Source organism: Astyanax mexicanus, chromosome 1 (genome assembly GCF_023375975.1).
Source record: "Astyanax mexicanus isolate ESR-SI-001 chromosome 1, AstMex3_surface, whole genome shotgun sequence".
NCBI classification, from domain to species: Eukaryota; Metazoa; Chordata; class Actinopteri; order Characiformes; family Acestrorhamphidae; genus Astyanax; species Astyanax mexicanus.
This window is the reverse complement of record NC_064408.1, coordinates 76,181,014-76,201,336: the sequence shown is the minus strand read 5'-3', so window position 1 is coordinate 76,201,336 and position 20,323 is coordinate 76,181,014. Positions and strand designations below refer to the sequence as shown.

Here is a 20,323-nt window from a genome sequence, read left to right as displayed (position 1 = left end):
CATTATCACCAAAATAGCAATTTTACATAAAAAGCAAAAGCGTTCAATGAAAGTCAAAGTAAAACGTTTTAGTCAATGAGTTAATTTGGAGCATTTCTATTGGTTCATTCATCATGAAATCCTGATACAATGTAATCAAATAATGTAAAAACAAAACAAAACTGAAAAAAGTGAGAATGGAGGTTTTTGCATAATAACAACAGTATATTGACACACTGAACCTAACATATATTATGCCCATCAATTAATGCCACAGAGACTATGAGAACACTTTACTCCCTCCTTCACTCTATAACTCTCCATAGTCTTTTCTATATATTTATATATATATTTCTTTTGCTCTGAGCTCCAACTCGTCCCAAAGCTTGTGGGTTGGGTTTTTATGGCAGGTGCTTGTGAAGGCCAAACACTTTTCATATGCACAGAAAAGTGCACATGTGTTCCTTCACAGTGTTTAAGTCTTCAAAATTATATAATGTAGTAAATAATACAAACAAAGAAGAAATATTATTGAAAATGTGTGTCTAAACTTTTGACTGGCTACATGCTGGTGTTCTAAACTCAGTACCTAAGACTCCAGTAAACTTTAGCCATAATCCACATATTACTACTATTATTATTAGATTTTTGTAATCACAAAATAATTGTGCCACGATATATTGTATACAATATGATATGAAACACCCCTAATTGGTAGTGTAATATAATATGATGTTGAGACCTTATTTATTTATTTATTTTATCCCACCCCTACTGGCCACCACCATTCCTGTGGCTTCATAAAAGCAGGTGCTACAGCAGGGGCTCCAACCTCAAACTGCCCACCCACCCCCTGTTCCTTCCTTCCATCTTAAGAGTCTGTCTTTACGGACGTGAACAGGTGCGTGTGTGTGGCCTGAAGCCTCCAGAGGCCGTAACCCGAGAGCTCCTGATGTGCTGCTGTACCAAATAAACGCTTGCAACTCACTCAGACATGCCACTGACATGAACTTGAGAAAAGGTGAATAGACTAAACCCACCCCAAGGCTGCTATTTTCACCTGCATGCTCTGCACATGCTCAGAGTGACAGAAGCTCCAACAGAAATGGCCAACCGGCCAAACTGCAAGGAGTTTTTTTTTGGGCCTCGAAAAAAGCTCTATTTTATGCTCTTCATCTCAGGAACACTTGAAAACACTCATAAATGTCAGACAGTGTGATAAGTAGTGTTTACACACAGATTTGCCACATCATAAAATGCCAAACATCTGCTTTTGTGAAGACTCTGGGACTACACCCATACATACATATTCAGAGCACTGTCTTCAGTGTTAAAGCAGGACTTGAGTTTTCAACAGGAGCAAGTATGCTCAAACCTACTACTGAAGATGAACCCTCCTTAAGGAGTTCAGTTTCAGCCTTAATGTGCCACACCTGGCTCCAGTATTCAGATGCCCTGTTTAGCTGGATCGGGTGTTTTAAGGTGGGGGGGTCTCCAAGGCATGTTTTAGAGCTAATCTGCCTTTCTCCTAATATCTCAAATACATCCCTAACTAGGGGTGGGTGATATGCCCCTAAAATAAGATCACGATATTTCATGGTATTTTCATGACAACGATACACTTGGCAAAATGACAAAACACTACATTTAAAAATTTATTTCAAGAATGCACTACTGCAACAAAATGAAAATACATTTTATTATTGAATATTCAACAATATTAACAGAATGTCATGGTACTAATAATGCACTCCATATATCGCTATATATCCAGGATTAAAGTAAAATAAATGATACAGACAGCTATAATCTGTCTCTAGTAGATCTACAATGGAAAATGAGAACAGAACAATTTTTCTTTTGCTAAAAACAGCAAAAAAGTAGTACCCTGAAATGATTATTAGAGGTGGGTGATATGGCACAATATCCCCCTATCGCTAACCATTAACAAGTACTCTGACAGGTTGCTTCCACCGACACTGACAGCTTTATGAGTACAAGCAGCTAACATCCCCAGTGCTTTTGTCTATAGCAAGTCAAGCAGGGGCTTTACTGCCATCCACATGTGAAATAGAGACCCCAGATACTTATAGACAAGCAGTTTAGTTGGCAGCCATCTTTGCAACGCAACCGGATGCTTACTTTCAGTCATGCTAGACCAATCTTCTTTGAATGAAAAGAGAGAAACATTTCAGAAACATTTATAAATAACTTATAAAATATGCTAAAAACTTAATTAATAGTTTATATTTTTTCACTCAAAAATGCACAAAAAACCTGTGCACCATCTCCAAAGCAAAGGTGAGATTCCATCTGATTATCCTCCGCTCTCAGCACAAGCGGCAATCTGATTGGGCAGGACTACACCCTTAAATGTGTGCCACGATTAGTGTTGCGAAAAACCCTATTCATACAGCAGTCCTTGGCCTAACTCCTCATTAATAAGGTCTTTGGAGACACTGGAATCAACTTTTGGTCATGGATAAATGTGGTCTGCTGTAGGAAGTGTTTGTTAGCTCTGTTGAGACCTGCACACAGCTGTTACAATCCTTAACTCCTAAATATATGAGAGCTGCTGCATAGAGTTGCTTGAGTTCACAAGACAATGTAGTTCCTTATTCAACCACTAAATGGCAATAGGTACCTTACAGAAAGCAGCAGAATCCAATCAAAAACCAGTGTAGAAATCTTAAATGATTTACAATATCTGATCAAGACCGGATACCCCTCTTGAGTACATTGATTTAGTACAGTGAGTATCAGACACAGTAGCACTACCAAAGCCAACTTCACTTCGACACAGATTGAAAGTGTTTCTGTGGCATCTTGCCCCACCCTGAATTGATACAGAAATCCAAATTGCAATTGGTATTGACCTCAAAAACACTGCTCCATCACAGATAGTCAAAATGGATCTCCATTTGCAGTTTTTCACTATTTTCCACAGTGGATCCCAAGCTCTGCATCATTAGCCAACAGACACCTGTGCTAGCCAGCATCATAGTAGAAGCAATGATGCAAGAGAGCATCATCTACCCATCCTTAGGGAGCAAGGCCAATTCTGCTCTCTCAGCACCTAGCAGCTGATGGAAAAGCAGCATGACCCGGGATATAAACTCACAAACTTTGCAACACAGTGTCAGCATCTTAATCCACCTAAGAGAGTTTTTAGGTTTAACAGGATTGAAATAATAAATTAAAGAGTTAAAAACATTCAGATGAATTATAATTAAAAAATACAATATAAAAGAGGACTAAAGTACTAAATAAGGAGTAAATGGACAAAATAAATTTAAATAAAAAAATTCACATTACAGTATAAGACAGATCTGTGTAACCTCACAATACACACTCTATGGACTTTGTATAAAATACAAAAATAAAAGTTTGTGCCAATGACAACTGTCTCTCAGACAGATTTACTAACAAAAAATCTTATCAGCTTATCTCTTACATCACATGTGTCAAACACAAGGCCCGCGGGCCAAATGTGGCCCGCCACGTCCTTTTATGTGGCCCGCGAGAGCTTGTAAGATCTTAGTGTCTATAATAAATGGATCAGAAGCGTGCTTTGACCAAAAACTACGTTTCCCACAATGCTTGTCGATTGTATTACCCGCGAAGTTACGGCTTACTGCCACTACACGGCAGTGTAGTCATTGATGTGGAAACCCTGCCGGAGGGAAGGCGTAACTTCGCGGGTGAAATGTTTATCCCATAATGTCCAGAAAAAGAGAAGCTGATTCAGACGGACGGCTGTGCTTCAAGGCGAAAGAATGGTATGCCTTTTGTGTTACGAAGAGTGTTACTGACCAAAATAAACGCTTTTTAGGAGAGATATAAGTTATGTGTAAATATTTATAAGACAATACCTGACAAAATCTGTTTTAATGATTTTAATAAACATCACTGTGTCAGCGCTATTCAGTTTCACCGCAGCGAAGGACGAAGACGTGAATCACTTATCTAACCAGCCTGTACTGATTTCTGCTCCAATAACCCTTTCAATAACCTCCAATAGCCTTTTATAGTCTTCAGTAGCCTTCAACAGTCTAACCCTGCAGCCGTGGTGTGTGCACTAAACTCCGTAGTTATAAACATTCTGAGGTTAGCAGCGCGCTAACTGACCTGTTTATAATGTAACGTTAATCCGAGCAGTGACTCCGTGACGCTGCTCTGAACTGCTGCTGTTAGCTGCTTGTGCTGAAAGATGAGCTGTAGAGAGCTGTATTATCCGGTTAGTGGGGTTAAAACCTTTATTTCCTACACAGAAGAACTTAAAATGTTTTAAAAACGCTCCAGACTGGCTGAGCTGAGCCTGTAGCCCGTGGCTGGGCTGTAGCTCTGACTCAGTGAAGACAGCGGGGGCTTGTGCTGCTGCTGCAGCTGCCACTAGTGGTTGGATGAGGAACTGCTAAATCTGAGGAACTGCTAAATCTATCACATATTCTTAACAGCTCACAATTTTTGATTTTATATTTATTAAGCCTTATTTCAGTATCAAACGTTTTGATCAAAGTTAATATAACTTGTATTTTATGTCATTTCTATTCACTTGAATAGTTTGGTTCTTGATTGATGGAGTTTTTGGATTTCATAACATGACAAATTAAAAGGATTTATGTTAATAGAGCAACAAGCAAACATTTTTTCCATTGAGAGTTATTTAACATTAAAGAGTAATTACATTCATTTTATATTACATTTGGTTACATTTTATTACATTTATAAGTTACATCTGGCCCTCAGAGGACAGCCAATATGCCAATGTGGCCCTCGGCCAAAATGAGTTTGACACCCCTGTCTTACATTTTGTATTTCTTGGAACATGCATGAATTGTGTGGGAAATTAGTCAAATTTGTGAAAAAAATGATTTTCATAAATTCACTACTGATTTTTGAGGTTGTTATATAGGTTTGTTTGTAATTTTAATAGAGTTTACCGTATATTGCTATAGCAGTATCAATAAGAAATCTACTAATGCATAAGCTCTTCTCTTCCCACAGCAATGGTGAGAGAGATAAATCAATTTTCACTGAGAGCTGGATTAAATCCAGAACACACTGCATTTCCACCACAGTAACTGACCCCTCTACATCCTGAAGTTGTTATCAACCCGTTTGCTTAACTGCTAATAAGGTGCTTGTGGGATCTTTTTGCTTGTATCCTGGATTGAGACCTATTTCAAAGATGTGACACACAGGAGGAAAACATGTTTTTAGAGAGAGGCAGCTATCCAGATAGATATCCAGAGAAAAAAGATAAAGAGTTTTACCTGTAAATATTACATCTTTTGCTCAAAAGTACAATAAATAGGATTTCCCCAGGCTTGCTTTCTAGGATATTGCTTTAAAACCTTCTCATGAAAAAGGAAAATGGCTTGCAAGCACGACTGAGTAACCTCCATCAACACTGACAAATGAAAGCAGCATGCACAAACCGGCTTAGAAAGGAGGGAGTTATCTCTGGATGTGCTTGAAATACAGATTAATCAGTCCTGCTTTGTATGGAGTAGATGAGCCACACTGCATGTATGGAACATTACAGTTAAATATACATATATAAAAAATGCACCAGGCAAAGAGGTTAATAATCTTAAATGGTGAATAATGATTACAAGTCAACAAGTAAAACACTGAAATATTTTTGAACAACCGGTTAAGGAGCTGATCACTGGAGTGTAGGGCAGTACTGTTACACTGTTGCACAAATTACCATGACACCCTAACAGCTTAATCCCCAGAGCTGTGGGGCTCACCAACTGTATCACATCCCTCACACTTTAAACACAACAAAACTCCCCCAGTCTGGGCCTCTTACTGTGATACTTTACTAATCCCCTTATTGTGGCCCAAAACTTTACAAACCCTCTCACTGTAAAACAGAACTTTACAAAGCGCCTTACAGTGGAACAGTGGTGCCGAACCATCCAACCCCCCTTATTTTACAAACCCACTTACTGTGGAACAGAACTTTACAAATCCGCTTACTGTAAAGCGGAACCTTACAAACCCCCCTACTGTGGTGCAAATCTTTACAAATCCCATTATTGTGGGCCAAAACACAGTGAAAATGAGCTTCACAAATGCCACTAACAGTGGAGCAAACTATACAACCACCTCCTACTTTGGAACAGAACTTTAGAAACACCACTTGCAAGAAACAAAACTTTACAAACCACACTTACATAGGTTTAGAACTTAAAAAAAACACTTAGATTGGAACAGAATTTTACAAATCCCCTTAGTGTAAAGATGAACTTTAAAAAACCCTCTACTGAGGTGTAATTCTTTACAACTCACCCTTATGCATAACTTTACAAACTCACTTTTTGGCCCAAAACGTTAAAAACAATCCTTACTCTGGAGAAGATCCCCATTTACTGAGGCCTACAACTTTGCAAACCTCCTGAATTCATGCCCCTCATTTTACAAACCTTCCTTACTGTGGCACAGAACTTTACAAGAGACAACTGAATTTTATATGTAACATCCTTGGCAAAATTAAATCATTTCAAGTGATTATTACAGCATTCCATTTTTAAAGTTTTATCTTAATGAAGACTATGTTGTGTGTCACAAATAATAATGAAAAAAAAAAAAATAGAATTTACAAGTTTATAGGTACTGATGCCATATGATTACATTTTGGACAATGCCCCATCACTCCAGATACCTCATTACTACTTGTCCACAGTCCAGTCATGAGGGGATTTATATGATGCCTGGCATAGGGCATTCTGATTGAGTGTGTCCAAGTGTGGCCATCCTATCTATCTGTAGTACTTTTCTAAGTAGATTATGCCACCTGTATGTGTACAACAAAAAAGGAGCTGAATACACTAAATAGAATGGGACCTGCATACTTTTGGACATGTACTAAATCTCTCCCTTAAGAGCATTAATAGGATAGAATTTCATTCAACTGCTTTATAAAACAGCACTCTGTACTGCTCTCAGCTTTTCAAATGCTTTCTCAGGTGGCCATGTCAAGTAAATTATGTTGTAATCAAGGCTTGAATCCACAAAGGCGAAGGTGATGGATGGGAGAAGGCATTCTGTCCTTCAGCACAGATTGCTCCAAGCCTTTTGGGACTGAACAAGTGCCAGAAAACACACCAAGGCAGTGACATCAGCCTCTCTAACCAATGCGAAGGCACCCAGTGAGCTTAGCTGGGCATAGGAAGTTAGTTCAGGTCAGAAGCCGCAGAGGAGCTTCAATATAATGACGCAAGGGGTCATAGTCTACTCACGTCCCGCAGGGATTCAGTACTGGCCCTCAGCCCAGCAGATAACCTGGACACCTCTCATAAGTCATATCCCCAGCATCTATCTGCTCTCAGCACCTTGTCTCTGAGAGAACGGATACACAGCATGCTGCACAATGACAAGCACAAAAAAGCTCTGAAATGAATTAGTCATTTAGCCTGTCTCCACCACAATCACTTATCGCAGACAGACTTGGCAAGAGCTTCATGTCACAGCAAAAGTACACTTCACCATTGGTAAAGGGTTCTTTGACTTAACTGTTTTTAAATGAGTGATACAGAGAACTATCTACAATAGGTATTTTCCCTGCTGTTAAGAACTTCTATAGGTCTTGATGCCTGTCATGTCTTCAAAAAACTCTTTCTTGAATCAGTTTTGAATAATAATACTAAATAGATATTTTTTTCACAATTAATGCTTGATGTATGTATTTTAATAACTAAATGACTTTTACACGTTTTTTTTTTTACGTATTTTCATTTTTTTTATATATATATAATTTTATTTCAAATTTTTCCCATTTTCTCCCCAATTTACACAGCCAAACCTATTACCCTATCCAACCACAACTAATTACCCTATCACTAGTAATGCCCCAACACACCAGGAGGGCGAAGACTAACACATGCTTCCTCCGATACCACTGCATAAAATCTGCATACAATGATAATAAATATGTAATAATAAAATAACGTCACCTGCTCCCATTGATGTTGCTTTGTATTCCAGGAAACATTAAAAAGGCAGTGAGAAAGGTCTTCAATAAATCACAAATAAATCATCAATAAAATATGTCAATTAACCATGTCTTGAAATTTAGCTGGCACACAATGGTGGGAAATGCCCATCAAACTCTCTGCTGCTGTAACTGTCTGCTCTGTCAATGGTTTTAATGGTTTAAACAGTTTAAGTATAACAGAGCTGCATGTTAAGTATTTTTTCATATTTTTCCATTCCAAGGAAAATAAATGTTTAATCTTTCAAAATATCCAAAAGGGGTCTAATAAGAACCCTTGAGGGGCTCCACCTTTATGTGTGTCCATCTTCATTCAATTAGTCTATAAAATAAAAAGATCATAATTACAACCAGATTTCTGTAAAGTTTATTGTGATAACAGCATAAATACTTCAGATAAATGCTTCAAACTTGATTTGATCTGATTAAAAAGGTGAAAACTATTACAGTAACAACCTGCTGAGCACCATCATGGTGTTATGGTGCTATGTTGATCTCTGCAGACCTAGACACATAGTAGACCCAATATAGTGTTTCCGCTCTAGGGGTGGGGACAAGTGAACTCTTTATAGATCACACTTCTAAAGACATCCATAAACCACATAAATAAATCTCATAATTAACTGCTTTTTTGCTAAGTCAGGTCTCCACTATTCCACATAACAATGTTAATGTTAAAAAGTAATCACACAGGTCAGGATAAATAAATTGCTTAGCTAAGTATTATATTATTTTATGATTATCACGTTCCCTACATTTGTGATAGCACAGTGACTTTTAACTATCATATAATCCCAATAAAAATGGTGTTAAAATGTTAGTGGCTAGCTGAGTTAGCTGAGCGAGCTGATGCAATTGCCATAGGTTGGTTGGTGCCAGAGAACTGTGTATGTATGTGCGGTGGAAGCATCAGCTTTTAGGGGGCTAAATTTAAACCCCAGAGTCTCCTTTTGGAATGTAAGAAGGCTTCCAGAACAACATAAACTCCAAATAAGCCCACTGCTACTGTACTGGCACTGCTGAGAGTACCTGGACTTAAAGGTGACATTTTATACCTCTTTTCCACAAGTTAACGCGGTTGTCTGAGATCTTAATGAAACGCCAGTGACATGTTTGGGTCCAAATACTTCGAGCACCACAGCACCCTTCTCACTCTTTATGAACAGCCCTATTCAGAACGGCCGGTATTAGTGACTGTTCCTTGAATGATAATAATAATAAGCAAGTGCTCACCCCCTCCTCGCTACTCACTACATATGCTACACCTGCATACAAAATTAATCTAATCATAAATAGATAAAATGTATTCCATTATAATTAGATTCTTTATATTTTTTTAGTGTCATTATTTGACCAGACTGAGTTTAACACAGTTAAAAAATTGGCAATACTAATATCTGAGCTGGTTTTTAAGTGAGGTGTCTATGTCCAGTTTAACAGCAGCACACAAAAATGAGTGACAGAAATTGCTGCAGCAGTTCAGGACTCAGTTTGCTCTGAGGCCAGGTCACACCAACACACACACACACTAACATACACACTAACATACACACCTACACACTGCAAAGCAAGCCTGTTCAAATTACTAATGAATATAAAGCATTTTCCCCTTCCCCTTCACAACTTTCAATAAATCTCTGTGAATCTCTACAAAGTCAGCAGCAAGACACACTCAAGGGATGTCAAACCCCATTTTACTCTCACATTATTCAATTAAATAGTTTTCTAGGGAAAAATAAAAAAAATTCAAAGGCTAAGCAAGCTTTCTCGGTACCAGACCCTAGGTTCTGGAACAGTCTACCTATTAGGAATGGATGCCCCTCCCTCCTTTTTACTATATATATATATTTAAAAAAAACTTGGTTGGCTTTTGAAAACAGAAGCTATAATATAATTTGCAGCTCTGTTTTTTATTGTGCTATAAGATGAAGTTTTAGACCTCAACCTGCTAGCTAACAATCTAACAGCTTTAGCCAACTGTAGCATTAAGATAGCTTAACTCAGCTATTTTGTGCTCTGGGGCTAAGCAGATGAAGTAGTTACTGATTTACGTTGGTCTTTAAAGACAAAAACAGAGTGGTGTCCGTGCTTAGTACTTAGCTTCCACATAAAGCTAGCTAACAGGTTTAGACCTTATAAAAAATATAACACCTTGCCAAAGATATTGGGTGGAAATATTCATATGGGGTGGTGTACTTCTACTGTTCTTGTGTGTGATGAAGGAGGGGGAAAATGACTGCGTTATAAATGAATACTCCAGATATGTAACTGTGTACACTAGCAGTGAAACTGAGAGTTTTTCATTAAATGCACCCTTTTCAGAAATGAGGTATTTTCTTTCCTGACTATTCTGTGGTTTCCATCATCAGAATCATAAAAGAAAGCTATGAGAAGAGGCTATCTATGATACGCACCACAGTCACTGCTGAAATTGAACAATACTGCAAAAGACGAAAATAATATTTTTATTTCTTCTTTCATCCTTATTTAATATTTTTGTTCTCAGTAAGGAAGTGGCATAGACAGAACTGTGGCAATATTTCACACCAGTCTGGCGGTTACTGGGGGAACAAGCTCTACTCACATCCCTTGGGTATTTCCATTCAGTGTGTGTTCGCCCTTCGCTGCCAGGTTTTCCACTTTAACACCTTAACGGCAAGGTGAGACTACATACACCTGCCTTCTGCAGAGTCCTGCGACATACTGGTACAATTTTCAACTGGTAGTGACAGGCTATTAGGCAGCAGAAACAACTTATTCAGAAATCAGATAAAGACTAGACCCTAAATTCACACCCACATATATCACAGAACAACAACAAGGACTAAATAATCTATGTAACACAGTGCACATTATGATAACTGTTAAAATATCTTAAGAAATCTTACCTTTTATGTAAAATATTTGGGTCAATTTCCCAGTTTAAGACACAAGCCAAAAGAAGAATTCAAAATAAATTGGATTTATACTGTAATTTAGATCCAGACTACACTTGATTAATGGCCAGAAAATGTATATATCTATATTAAACCTCAGATCTTCAGATTCACATGCTGACCAGGAGGTGTATAGCAAACTCACTGGTCGTAATTCACTCAATAACCCACTTACACTTTTCAGTGTCATCAGATTGTTAGCATGCCACCACCAACATATGGAATCTGAGTATTGTGGGTTATTACACTACAGGCATGCCAAGCACTTTGAGTTCACAATTATTAACCCTGGGGAATGTGCCAGCCTAAACAGCTACTTTGTAAGAATAAAATTTAGCTGAATAGTCTCCTCCTCTTCTATCCATTACAGCCACATCCATTACAAAAGCCAACCAAAGCTGTAGCACAAAATATAACTGACATATTCAGTAACTGCACTGCCATATACATTGACTGTTAGCAGTTATTTTATGACTGACCTAAGAACATGCATCCAATATTAAGTGTCTGTATACAGTCTATGGGTTTCAATACATTCACAGCTAACGAACAGTGGGGGTCATTTAAACCAGAAGAGCTCTCAATATTATCATATAGATTTCAACTCAGTGTGCAGTGGTAGGGCTTATGTAGCCACTGCAAGTAATCTGTGTCCAAACACAGAAATATAGGACACATCTGCATAAAGAATATAATGTATATATTTAGGATTTTTAAGCAAACTTCTTATATTTACTCTAGAGCCTAACCAATGTTACAGTTGGCCACTAAGACTGACTGATATTGACAACAGCAAACCTGTTGACAATAATATGTCAATAAACAAATGAGTCTAATGTCAGAGCTAGGAATGACAGCACACTGGAGTTGACAGCGTTTCAATTAAACATTCAGTTGGTTAAAGACTTTTTAAAACTGGTTTGACAATCATTTGCTGGTGTTTTAGGGTGAATGACAATATGCCCCACTGTATTGTACATCCGGTTAACTATGTGGTGCAGCCATCTTGAATTTTAAACTTGGGGTTGTAGAAGCACTCTTAACTTTCTGAGTGTGGGAATTGGATTTTTTTTGTTCATGGTATCACTGAAATTCAATACCATGGACATTCAACATTATGGTACAATGCCTGATTTTAGCTTTGTAACAGCAATACAATCTAACTTATTGAAATTCAACACAACCCTTCCCTGGTTAAAAATCAAGTATATAAGTATATTAAAAGAACATAACAGCCAATTACTAGCAAACTCAAAAAGATCCTGTATATTCACCTCCAGTGCTGCATTTTTATATTAGACTGTGTTCCAGTGAGTCTCGGTAGACATGATGCATCCAGCTTTGGATCAGCCTGTCCTGATTTAGACTGTACCATAAAAAGAGATATTGTAACTATATGACTTCAAGTGATAGAAATTAATTTCTATGGCTGTGACCGAAATACATCTCTACTTACATTTTATCATTATCATTTTTTCTCTAAATGTCCTAATCCAGGTCTTGTTATTAGTATATAACAGTGGAGAGGACTGGACCTGACAGTGTTTGCTTTTATAAATAGTGACAGTCCTTGGGCACTGTGAGTTTCACATATTTTCCCATGTAGTTTATTAATGGGAGGTTTTAAAATAACATAACAGTAAAACATTTCAGCACAGACTTTAACCGTATTTTAAAAATCTCTTGTGGTGTATACAGATATTTAAACAAGGCTCAGCCACTCACATATAAGTTAATAATAAAGATGTGTCCAAACTCACATGCGTTTCTATAGCTACTCAGTAAACTACATATACTTGCTGCATTCCCAATTCAGTCACGGTACAAGGGGTCCTCAGTCCTTTTACCCTCAGTAGCATGTTGATCACATACACTTTAATGACAAAAGTATTCGTTCACCTATCTAATCATTGAACTCAGGTTCCAATCACATCCATGGCCACAGGTGTATAAACCCAAGCACCTAGGCATGCAGACAGTTTCTACAAACATTAGTAAAAGAATGGGTCACTCTCAGGAGCTCAGTGAACAGCATGGTACCTGTGCAACAAGTCCAGTCATGGAATTTCCTCACTACTAAATATTCCACAGTCAACTGTCAGTTATATTATAACATGTGGCCTTTAATCAGCTCAAGAACAGTAGAGTATAGAGAGCTTCATGGAACAGGTACATCACCATACACAATACATCACCAAACACAATGCAGGCGAGCGAATACATTCAGAAGTATAGAGTATTTGGAACAGTGTAGAGAGGATTTTGAGTGACATCCTGTGCAAATGTGTAACGAAAAATGTAAGTGATTATTTCACAGAATAATGATTTATAAAAATTTTAAGCAAGAGTTTCCTGCCATTTTTGCCCAGATTTTGTAGTGTTGTTTTTCTATAAATTTCCCTTGCACAGTAAATTGTGGGCAACTGATGGCCACAAAGGATATATTAGCTGCATCCTGTAAAACACTCTGGACATCAGCTGAATTTCTCGGCTGTTTAAGAAGAATACCTTACTTTACTTTGGAACAGCCTACTATGAAGTAGCAGCTGAGAAATGAAGCCAACCTAGTATGCAGACTAGACTTTGGAAGGCTACTGTCTGTAGCTATATCCTCCTAGGACCTGGCAACACTAAATTTTGCTCTACAAGGGCCTGGTGTCCACTTATAAGGCCATTATACTGTCCTCGTACATACCTAGTGGTGGCAGAAGAGTTTATGTTTAGTTTTTTACTTTGTTAGGTCTGCGTGTTGAAGCAGCACTTCAAATAAGCTATATTGCTCAAAGGGTTCACAATTGTTGTTCCTACTTTTGTTTTGCACTCAGGCAAACAATGCTGCAATGTTTAGGCACAACGTAACACATAACTTGTTTCGCACATCATTACTAATTGTGACTTCACTGTGTTCTATCCTACTATGTGCACATCATCTTTCTCTTAAACTACATTATGTAAAAAGATAATTCTTTGTTTTTGCACTAATAAGGTGCCAATTAGCTCAAATAACAAAAAAATGCATATTATGCAAGATTTCTGGTCTTAGGAGGATATAGGGGAAAACTAATGAGGGATTACTGATCAATTTCAGTCACAGCCTAAAAATGAAGTGTAAAAAGGTAATAATAATAATTAAAAAAAACCTAAAAATTAGATGCCTGAATAATAAACTGAATAATGTATGTGCATCCTTTTTAGCTTAGGGAAAGTTTGAGTACAAAATGTAAATCTTGAAAATAGATATTGGTCAATATTTTAGATTATTGAAATATTTAACCTGTTAACTGGTATTGAGTATCGACCCCAAAATGTTCACATCAGTCGAGCCCTAGTTCATACATGGCAAACCACATCCAACCGCGAAGCAGCCAGTATTTGAGTAATTCCTAAAAGCTAAAAAAAAAAAAAAAAGAAAAAAAAAAGTTTTTTTTAAGGAAAGGCAGGGTGAAAGTGTGCCCTGCAGCTGCAGCTGGAGGAGGAGGAAGACTTAATCTGAATTCACATCCAAAACCGGTAACGACAGGTGATACGAGCCGAACTGTCCACCTGCATCAAGTTTCAGATAAAGGTAAAATCAGGGATAATCGACGACACGGCACGCCATTCCCACAGGTTCAAAATATCGAAGCAGGACACGAAGCAAGTTTGTGTTCTGCGCTGGAAATCGGCAGCACTAAAGCCTCCTCGACGGCTCTAAAAATCTGATGTCTCAGCACTGAGTGTTTGAACGAGCCCCTCTTCGCGCAGCCGCCGCGTTAACTGCCGCCGCAGCCGCAGTCTCCGCGCACCGAAACGCTATAGCCACCTTCGTTATGAATGAAGAACAGGTCTTTACTTACAGTTCGTAAGAACTGAATTTCGTCTTCTCCTTCTCCCCCTTCAGCCATGGCTGTAGAAGAGCCTGCCTGGACTCCCAGAAAGCCACCGCTGGCAGCGCCGCGTCGCTTCTCCTCTCCTCCTCACCACCACATTAGCATACAGCTAATCCACAGCCATATAGGGGAGAGCGGGCGGGCGGGCAGAGCCACCACACTGCCCTCCTCAGGGGTCACCCCCACACTCTCAACACGACCACAGCGGCTCCCGTCCTACTCCCCGTGATCCCCCCCGGTCTGACTTTTAGATAAGATAACTAAGATATAAAAAAATCCACATGATACTTAATTTATTGACTTTTATAAACGAACTAATGGCTGTAATAACCAGCTAGCTAACAGGTTGGACTGTTGACTGTTATTTTTTTAATTGGCGTCCGCACAACCTAACCTAACTGACTAACTATCAGTACTATTCAAGCAGTTGACATTAATAATGTTCACTGATGAGAAAGATGATACACTAACTGTGCTGTTATTGCCTTTATGTTGTGGGACATTAAAAAGTCCCACAACAACTTTGCCTTTATTTCATCTTATCAAATGTCGTCTGTCCAATAGTTATTAGTCTAAAGAAGACGTGTCCCCCATAAAACAGCTCAAGACCAGCTTTTGTAACATTAACTAGCTGGTTTCAAGTTGATCTTACATGGTTAAGAGGGTCGATAATTAACACAGTGTGTTATTAACACTGTCCATACACAGGAACTTTGGCAGTGTTAAATCAACACTGTTAGTGTTAAATCAACACTAATAAGTGTTGCCCCTGAAATGCAGGAATATATGCATATAAAAAAAATTATAAAGTTACCTAGGGAAAAAACAGGAAATATCATAGTGTCTGTGAAGAAATAAAAGTAAAATTAAATACTATTTCTATTTTGAAATTGAGTTAGGCCTTCCTACCACATTCAGCCCAACAACTGATCACAAGATGAGTAATAAGTCTCTAACAGTAAAATGTCAGTGCCTACAGGTAGTGATTGCCACAAATACTGCATCTATCCTCAGAAAGGGACTCAACAAGGGGGTTTGCAAAGAGAAAACCATTGTCAAAAACAAACATCTCATGTCCAAAGAACATGTCCCAAGCACATTATATCAGAAAATCTGGTTTCCATCTAGGCTTTCTCTTAGTCCAGTGTTTTTTGATAGCATGCTCCTTTTATTGTACTAGTTAATGGATTCATCGGAAAATTAAACCAAACACAATATTCTCATTTACTTCTTATGAGGCAAAGGGAAATTATTTTATTAAAACACATTTTTGTCTAAAAAGTTTATGCCAAGCACAGAATTGAAGTATAGTACAAATCTACAATAAATTAAATAAACTTTTTACAACTTTTTTCAGTAACATTTAATGGAGCATTTACACACTGTAAACGTGTGTAATTTAATGCAGTATAATATAGTGTTGGGACAGCTCACACTTCCTTCTCTAATGCAGACATGCCCCAAGCCGCTGTAATTGCCTTCATTCAAGAAGCAAGAAGGCCATCTGGTGGTTAGCTTCAGCCACAATCACTGTCGTTTACATTCAGCACAGCATGTGTTGGTATTTCTCACAGACACATTTGCATTGCTGGAGGCACTTCTCTGGTCCAGAGCTTAGTTGGTTACCCATGCATGTGCTAGATTGCAACCAAATGTAACAACGCTGATTTGAGGAGGTTTATGCTTCTCAAGCTAATTGACTTTTTTTTTCCTTTTGCCTTATGTGTGTGCATTCCATTCTACACTGATCTTCCATAGAGATTATACTTGTAATTTTATAGTGTAGTTCATTATGTTGTGTAGTTCATTGTCATGCCCACAGTCTGTTTTCAGTTAGTTGTAAAAAGTAAAGTGATGTACTATGTATCCATCTGTCCACAGGATGTTATCTCCTCAGGTACGTTTTGGCTTTTACATGTCTCAGCATTAACAATGTCCTGATTGAGAAAGTAAATAAAAGTTATTATTTTAGAAAATAAAAATACAGTGTAAAAATTGATCTCACTGTCGTCTAGGAGAAACTCCAGATATATTATTCAGACCATTTTTGATAGTTTTTCCTTTTGAAAATACATTTGTCTATGCTAACAGAAGAAAAACACATATTAGGGTAAAATGTGAACATTTTCTTGATACAAGGTTGAGTTCATTTTAAAACAGACTCACATGCCAAAAAGTTGAGCAGAAAAAGTTAAAGGCTTAATCTATTTTAATCACAGTCTTTTAAAAACAAATATATACAACCTTTTATTATTATTATTTTCTGAACTACTGTCCTTACTGAGTTAGTGTACATTTATAAATAATTGTTAAACACAAATGCCTTACATATCCAGTTCAAACTTTGGACTACTGAAGCCATCATAAAGTACCTACATCTTCCCGCATCTGCAGAAGTCTCTGCCTACATAATAATAATAATAATAATAATAATAATAATAATAATAATAATAATAAAAGACCACTGGCAGGAAGGTACATATGATTGCTTGAGAAATTGAGAGTGTGGTTAGTCATGGGATTAAGAAGGAGGGGCCACAAAAGACAAAATGTTAGGATCTTGGTGAGGTCAAAAGGAGGGTTCTAATAGAAAAAAATACACCGGCTAGAGGACCTGTTGGCTATGCAGGTTGCTAAGCCAGCGTTGCTATGGGCAATCATCAGGGCAAAAAGAATTCAAGTCTCCCTAACAACTGGAAAGACGAGAGTACCCGTCAAAGAAGAAAGTTGCAGAGTTGCTCCAGCAGATTGCAGCACACACTTCACATCTCTCTGCGGGCCTTAGGAACATCCTGTTCAGGACGGAGGTTGAAGGGATCACGGATGAAGAACACTCTGAACGTACAGAAGAATATTCAGAGACACTTTTTTGACAGAGAGAACGTGTCAGAGAACACTAAAGAAGTAAATGAGCACTGTTCTCAAATTCCAGAATTTTCAAGTGGATTTGCGATTTCTGGAAGATCACATTCCACAGAAGGTCAGACATCCAACCTTGTAAAGGACACTGCTACTAAAGAAGATGCTAGAAATTCAATGATGGAACAAGACCTGTCCAGTGAGTTATCAGAATACGACAATGAACTTTACATTGAAAACTGGACTTTAGGAGACTCTTCTGAAGATTTACAAGGGGAAAATGATTGCCAAAGCAATTTTAAGACGGGTCTTGCAGAGCTTGGTCTTCCAATAAAAAATGTTAAAAAACAGAACACCATGGTCAGTTCAGATCTGATCAATGATTACCATGTTTCACCAGAGCACACTTTAGCCTCAGGTGGACTAAAAGGTTTAGAAAGCAAATTACCTGTGTCTCAGATTCAGACCATCAATCTCCTCACAGACACTGGAATCACTCCATGTGGAGAAGTCCTTTACCAAAGCATCCAGAGAGCTCCCAAGGCAGATAGACTTGATAATCAGAAGAATCGATTGGATGCAGTCTTGATGCAAGATCTAGATGCTCCCAGCAAAGAACTTGTGTTGGTGTGTCAGCACAATCCAGTGGTTTTAACCCAAAACAGAGTTCAAATTAAATCAGGGAGGAAGACAACATCTAGCTTTTACTTACCTTGCTCTAGCAACAGCCTGGAAAATGTGCTTTCATTAGGTTGCCAATGCTCTGTGGGCCGCTTTACTCCCATGTTGCACCACCACATCCTGCCCTTACCCAGAGAGGACACAGAGGAATGCAATGGGCTGCACTCAATACGAGGAGAGAGTTCATTAGTGGATGCCGGCAGCTTAAGTGGATCTGTGTCTGCTCTGGATTTGAGCCTGAATGAGTCAAATGCCAGCTGGACTTTTCCTGCTTTTCAAGCCATGATCCCCTCCCTTCCAGTAGGTGGGTATATCCCTCTTTGTCTTTTTCTTGGCTTTTATTGGAGGTAAAGGTTTGGTTCTTGTTGATTCAGACTGAATTGTAATTACTAAATGATTTTGAGACACAATCATAGCATACACCATTCAATTGCATTTTTTATTTGAAAAAGCATTAAATCATTGTTGTTTTAAAAAAGGAGGATCATTTAGATCATTTAGGCTTGGGAATGGTTGAGTTTCTAAACTTTTGCATACCCCATGCTCACTGAGGTGAACAGGAACCCACGGCTTGAACCTTGTGATAGCTGTTATGACAAGGATTAGCACCAGTGGAAATCCGAAACATGATTCAGGTTTCTGTTGCATGCTGTGTCTGGTCAAGCAGATCTACATTTTTCACCTATCATGTGATGCAAGACATCAGAGGCCCCGTGGATAGAACTCTGAGACCTTAACCAGAGACATACCTTTCACAGCAGTTGTCTGGTGGTCTTGATAATGTTGAAGATTCTAATACCAATCTAGAAGACTCTGAAAGAATCTGATAAAGCCTGTTTTCTTCTAGTATCCAAGATGATCATGTACAGCTCTGGAAAAAAATGTAGAGACCATTTATGTTTCTAAATCGGTATTGATTTAGACTGATTTTGCTATTTATAGGTATATATTTGAGTAAAATGAACATTGTTGTTTTATTCTATAAACTACGGACATCATTTATTTGCAGAAAATGAGAAATATGCAGAGCTTTTAGACCTCAAATAATGCAAAGAAAACAAGTTCAGAAATCAATATTTGGTGGAATAACAATTGAATAAAATCAATATTTGGTTTTTAATCACAGTTTTATGCATCTTGGCATGTTCTCCTCCACCAGTCTTACACTTTGCTTTTGGATCATTTTATGCCACTCCTGGTGCAAAAAATCAAGTAGTTCAGCTTGGTTTAATTGCTTGTGATCCATCCATCTATTCCAGAGGTTTTTGAATTTTCTTTTGTAAAATCAAAGAAACTCATCATTTTTAAGTGGTCCTTTTTTTCAGAGCTGTATGTGTCATGTATGGTAGTTTGTATGTAATACAAATATCTCAAATTTCACTGTAATTTAACCCCTTTTATATAATTACATGAGTTTAAAAGGATTCAACTTCTAAAATCCTATCCTTTGTTAGCACAGTGGGATAAATGCACTTTTAGCACAGTGTTATTAATTGTCCTGTTGTCCTGTTCCACTATCTAGTAGTGGAAACTGCCTCTCTTAGGTTGACCTGTGTATTGACTGGGTCCTGATTTGCATGCTATGTGGGGAAAATCTAGTGACACTGGTTCATCTGAGTTCAGCTGTTTATATCATTGAGAGTATATTGATCGTCCCAGGCAGACAGCATGCTAAAAATGACCTACCTTCTATTTTATTAATTGTTCTTGTGGTGCACTATTTTTTCTTTGAACAGAATTTGTCTAGAATCAATGTGGTGACCCTTATATATGTAAAAAAGCTGATAAAAAATGATATAAATGTCATAGCCATGTGATATACTGTATTATGATGATGCTGCCTGAAGATTTGTTTTGTTTGCAGTACCTCTTTATATCCATTGAGTGGCGCTCTAGGTGTACTTAGTCTTGCACATCTGTAGCAAACAGTGAATACAGAATCACACATCATGTTCATAATTAGAATTAGCCAGTGGGTAACTGCTAAATGTGTT

The 20,323-nt window shown here is 37.9% G+C and overlaps 1 protein-coding gene across 4 annotated transcripts in view; it reads right to left on the bottom strand.

Annotated features, from left to right (window-relative positions):
- Positions 1 to 15,115, bottom strand: part of ryr3 (ryanodine receptor 3) — a 108,797-nt gene extending 93,682 nt beyond the window's left edge. For all 4 annotated transcript variants that reach the window (XM_049483365.1, XM_022685670.2, XM_049483375.1 and 1 more), the window contains exon 1: positions 14,757 to 15,115. In XM_049483365.1, coding sequence (XP_049339322.1) covers positions 14,757 to 14,804 — 48 coding nt within the window. In that variant the 5' untranslated portion in view covers positions 14,805 to 15,115. The remainder of the gene's footprint in view (positions 1 to 14,756) is intronic.
- Between the last annotated feature and the right edge of the window lie 5,208 nt (positions 15,116 to 20,323).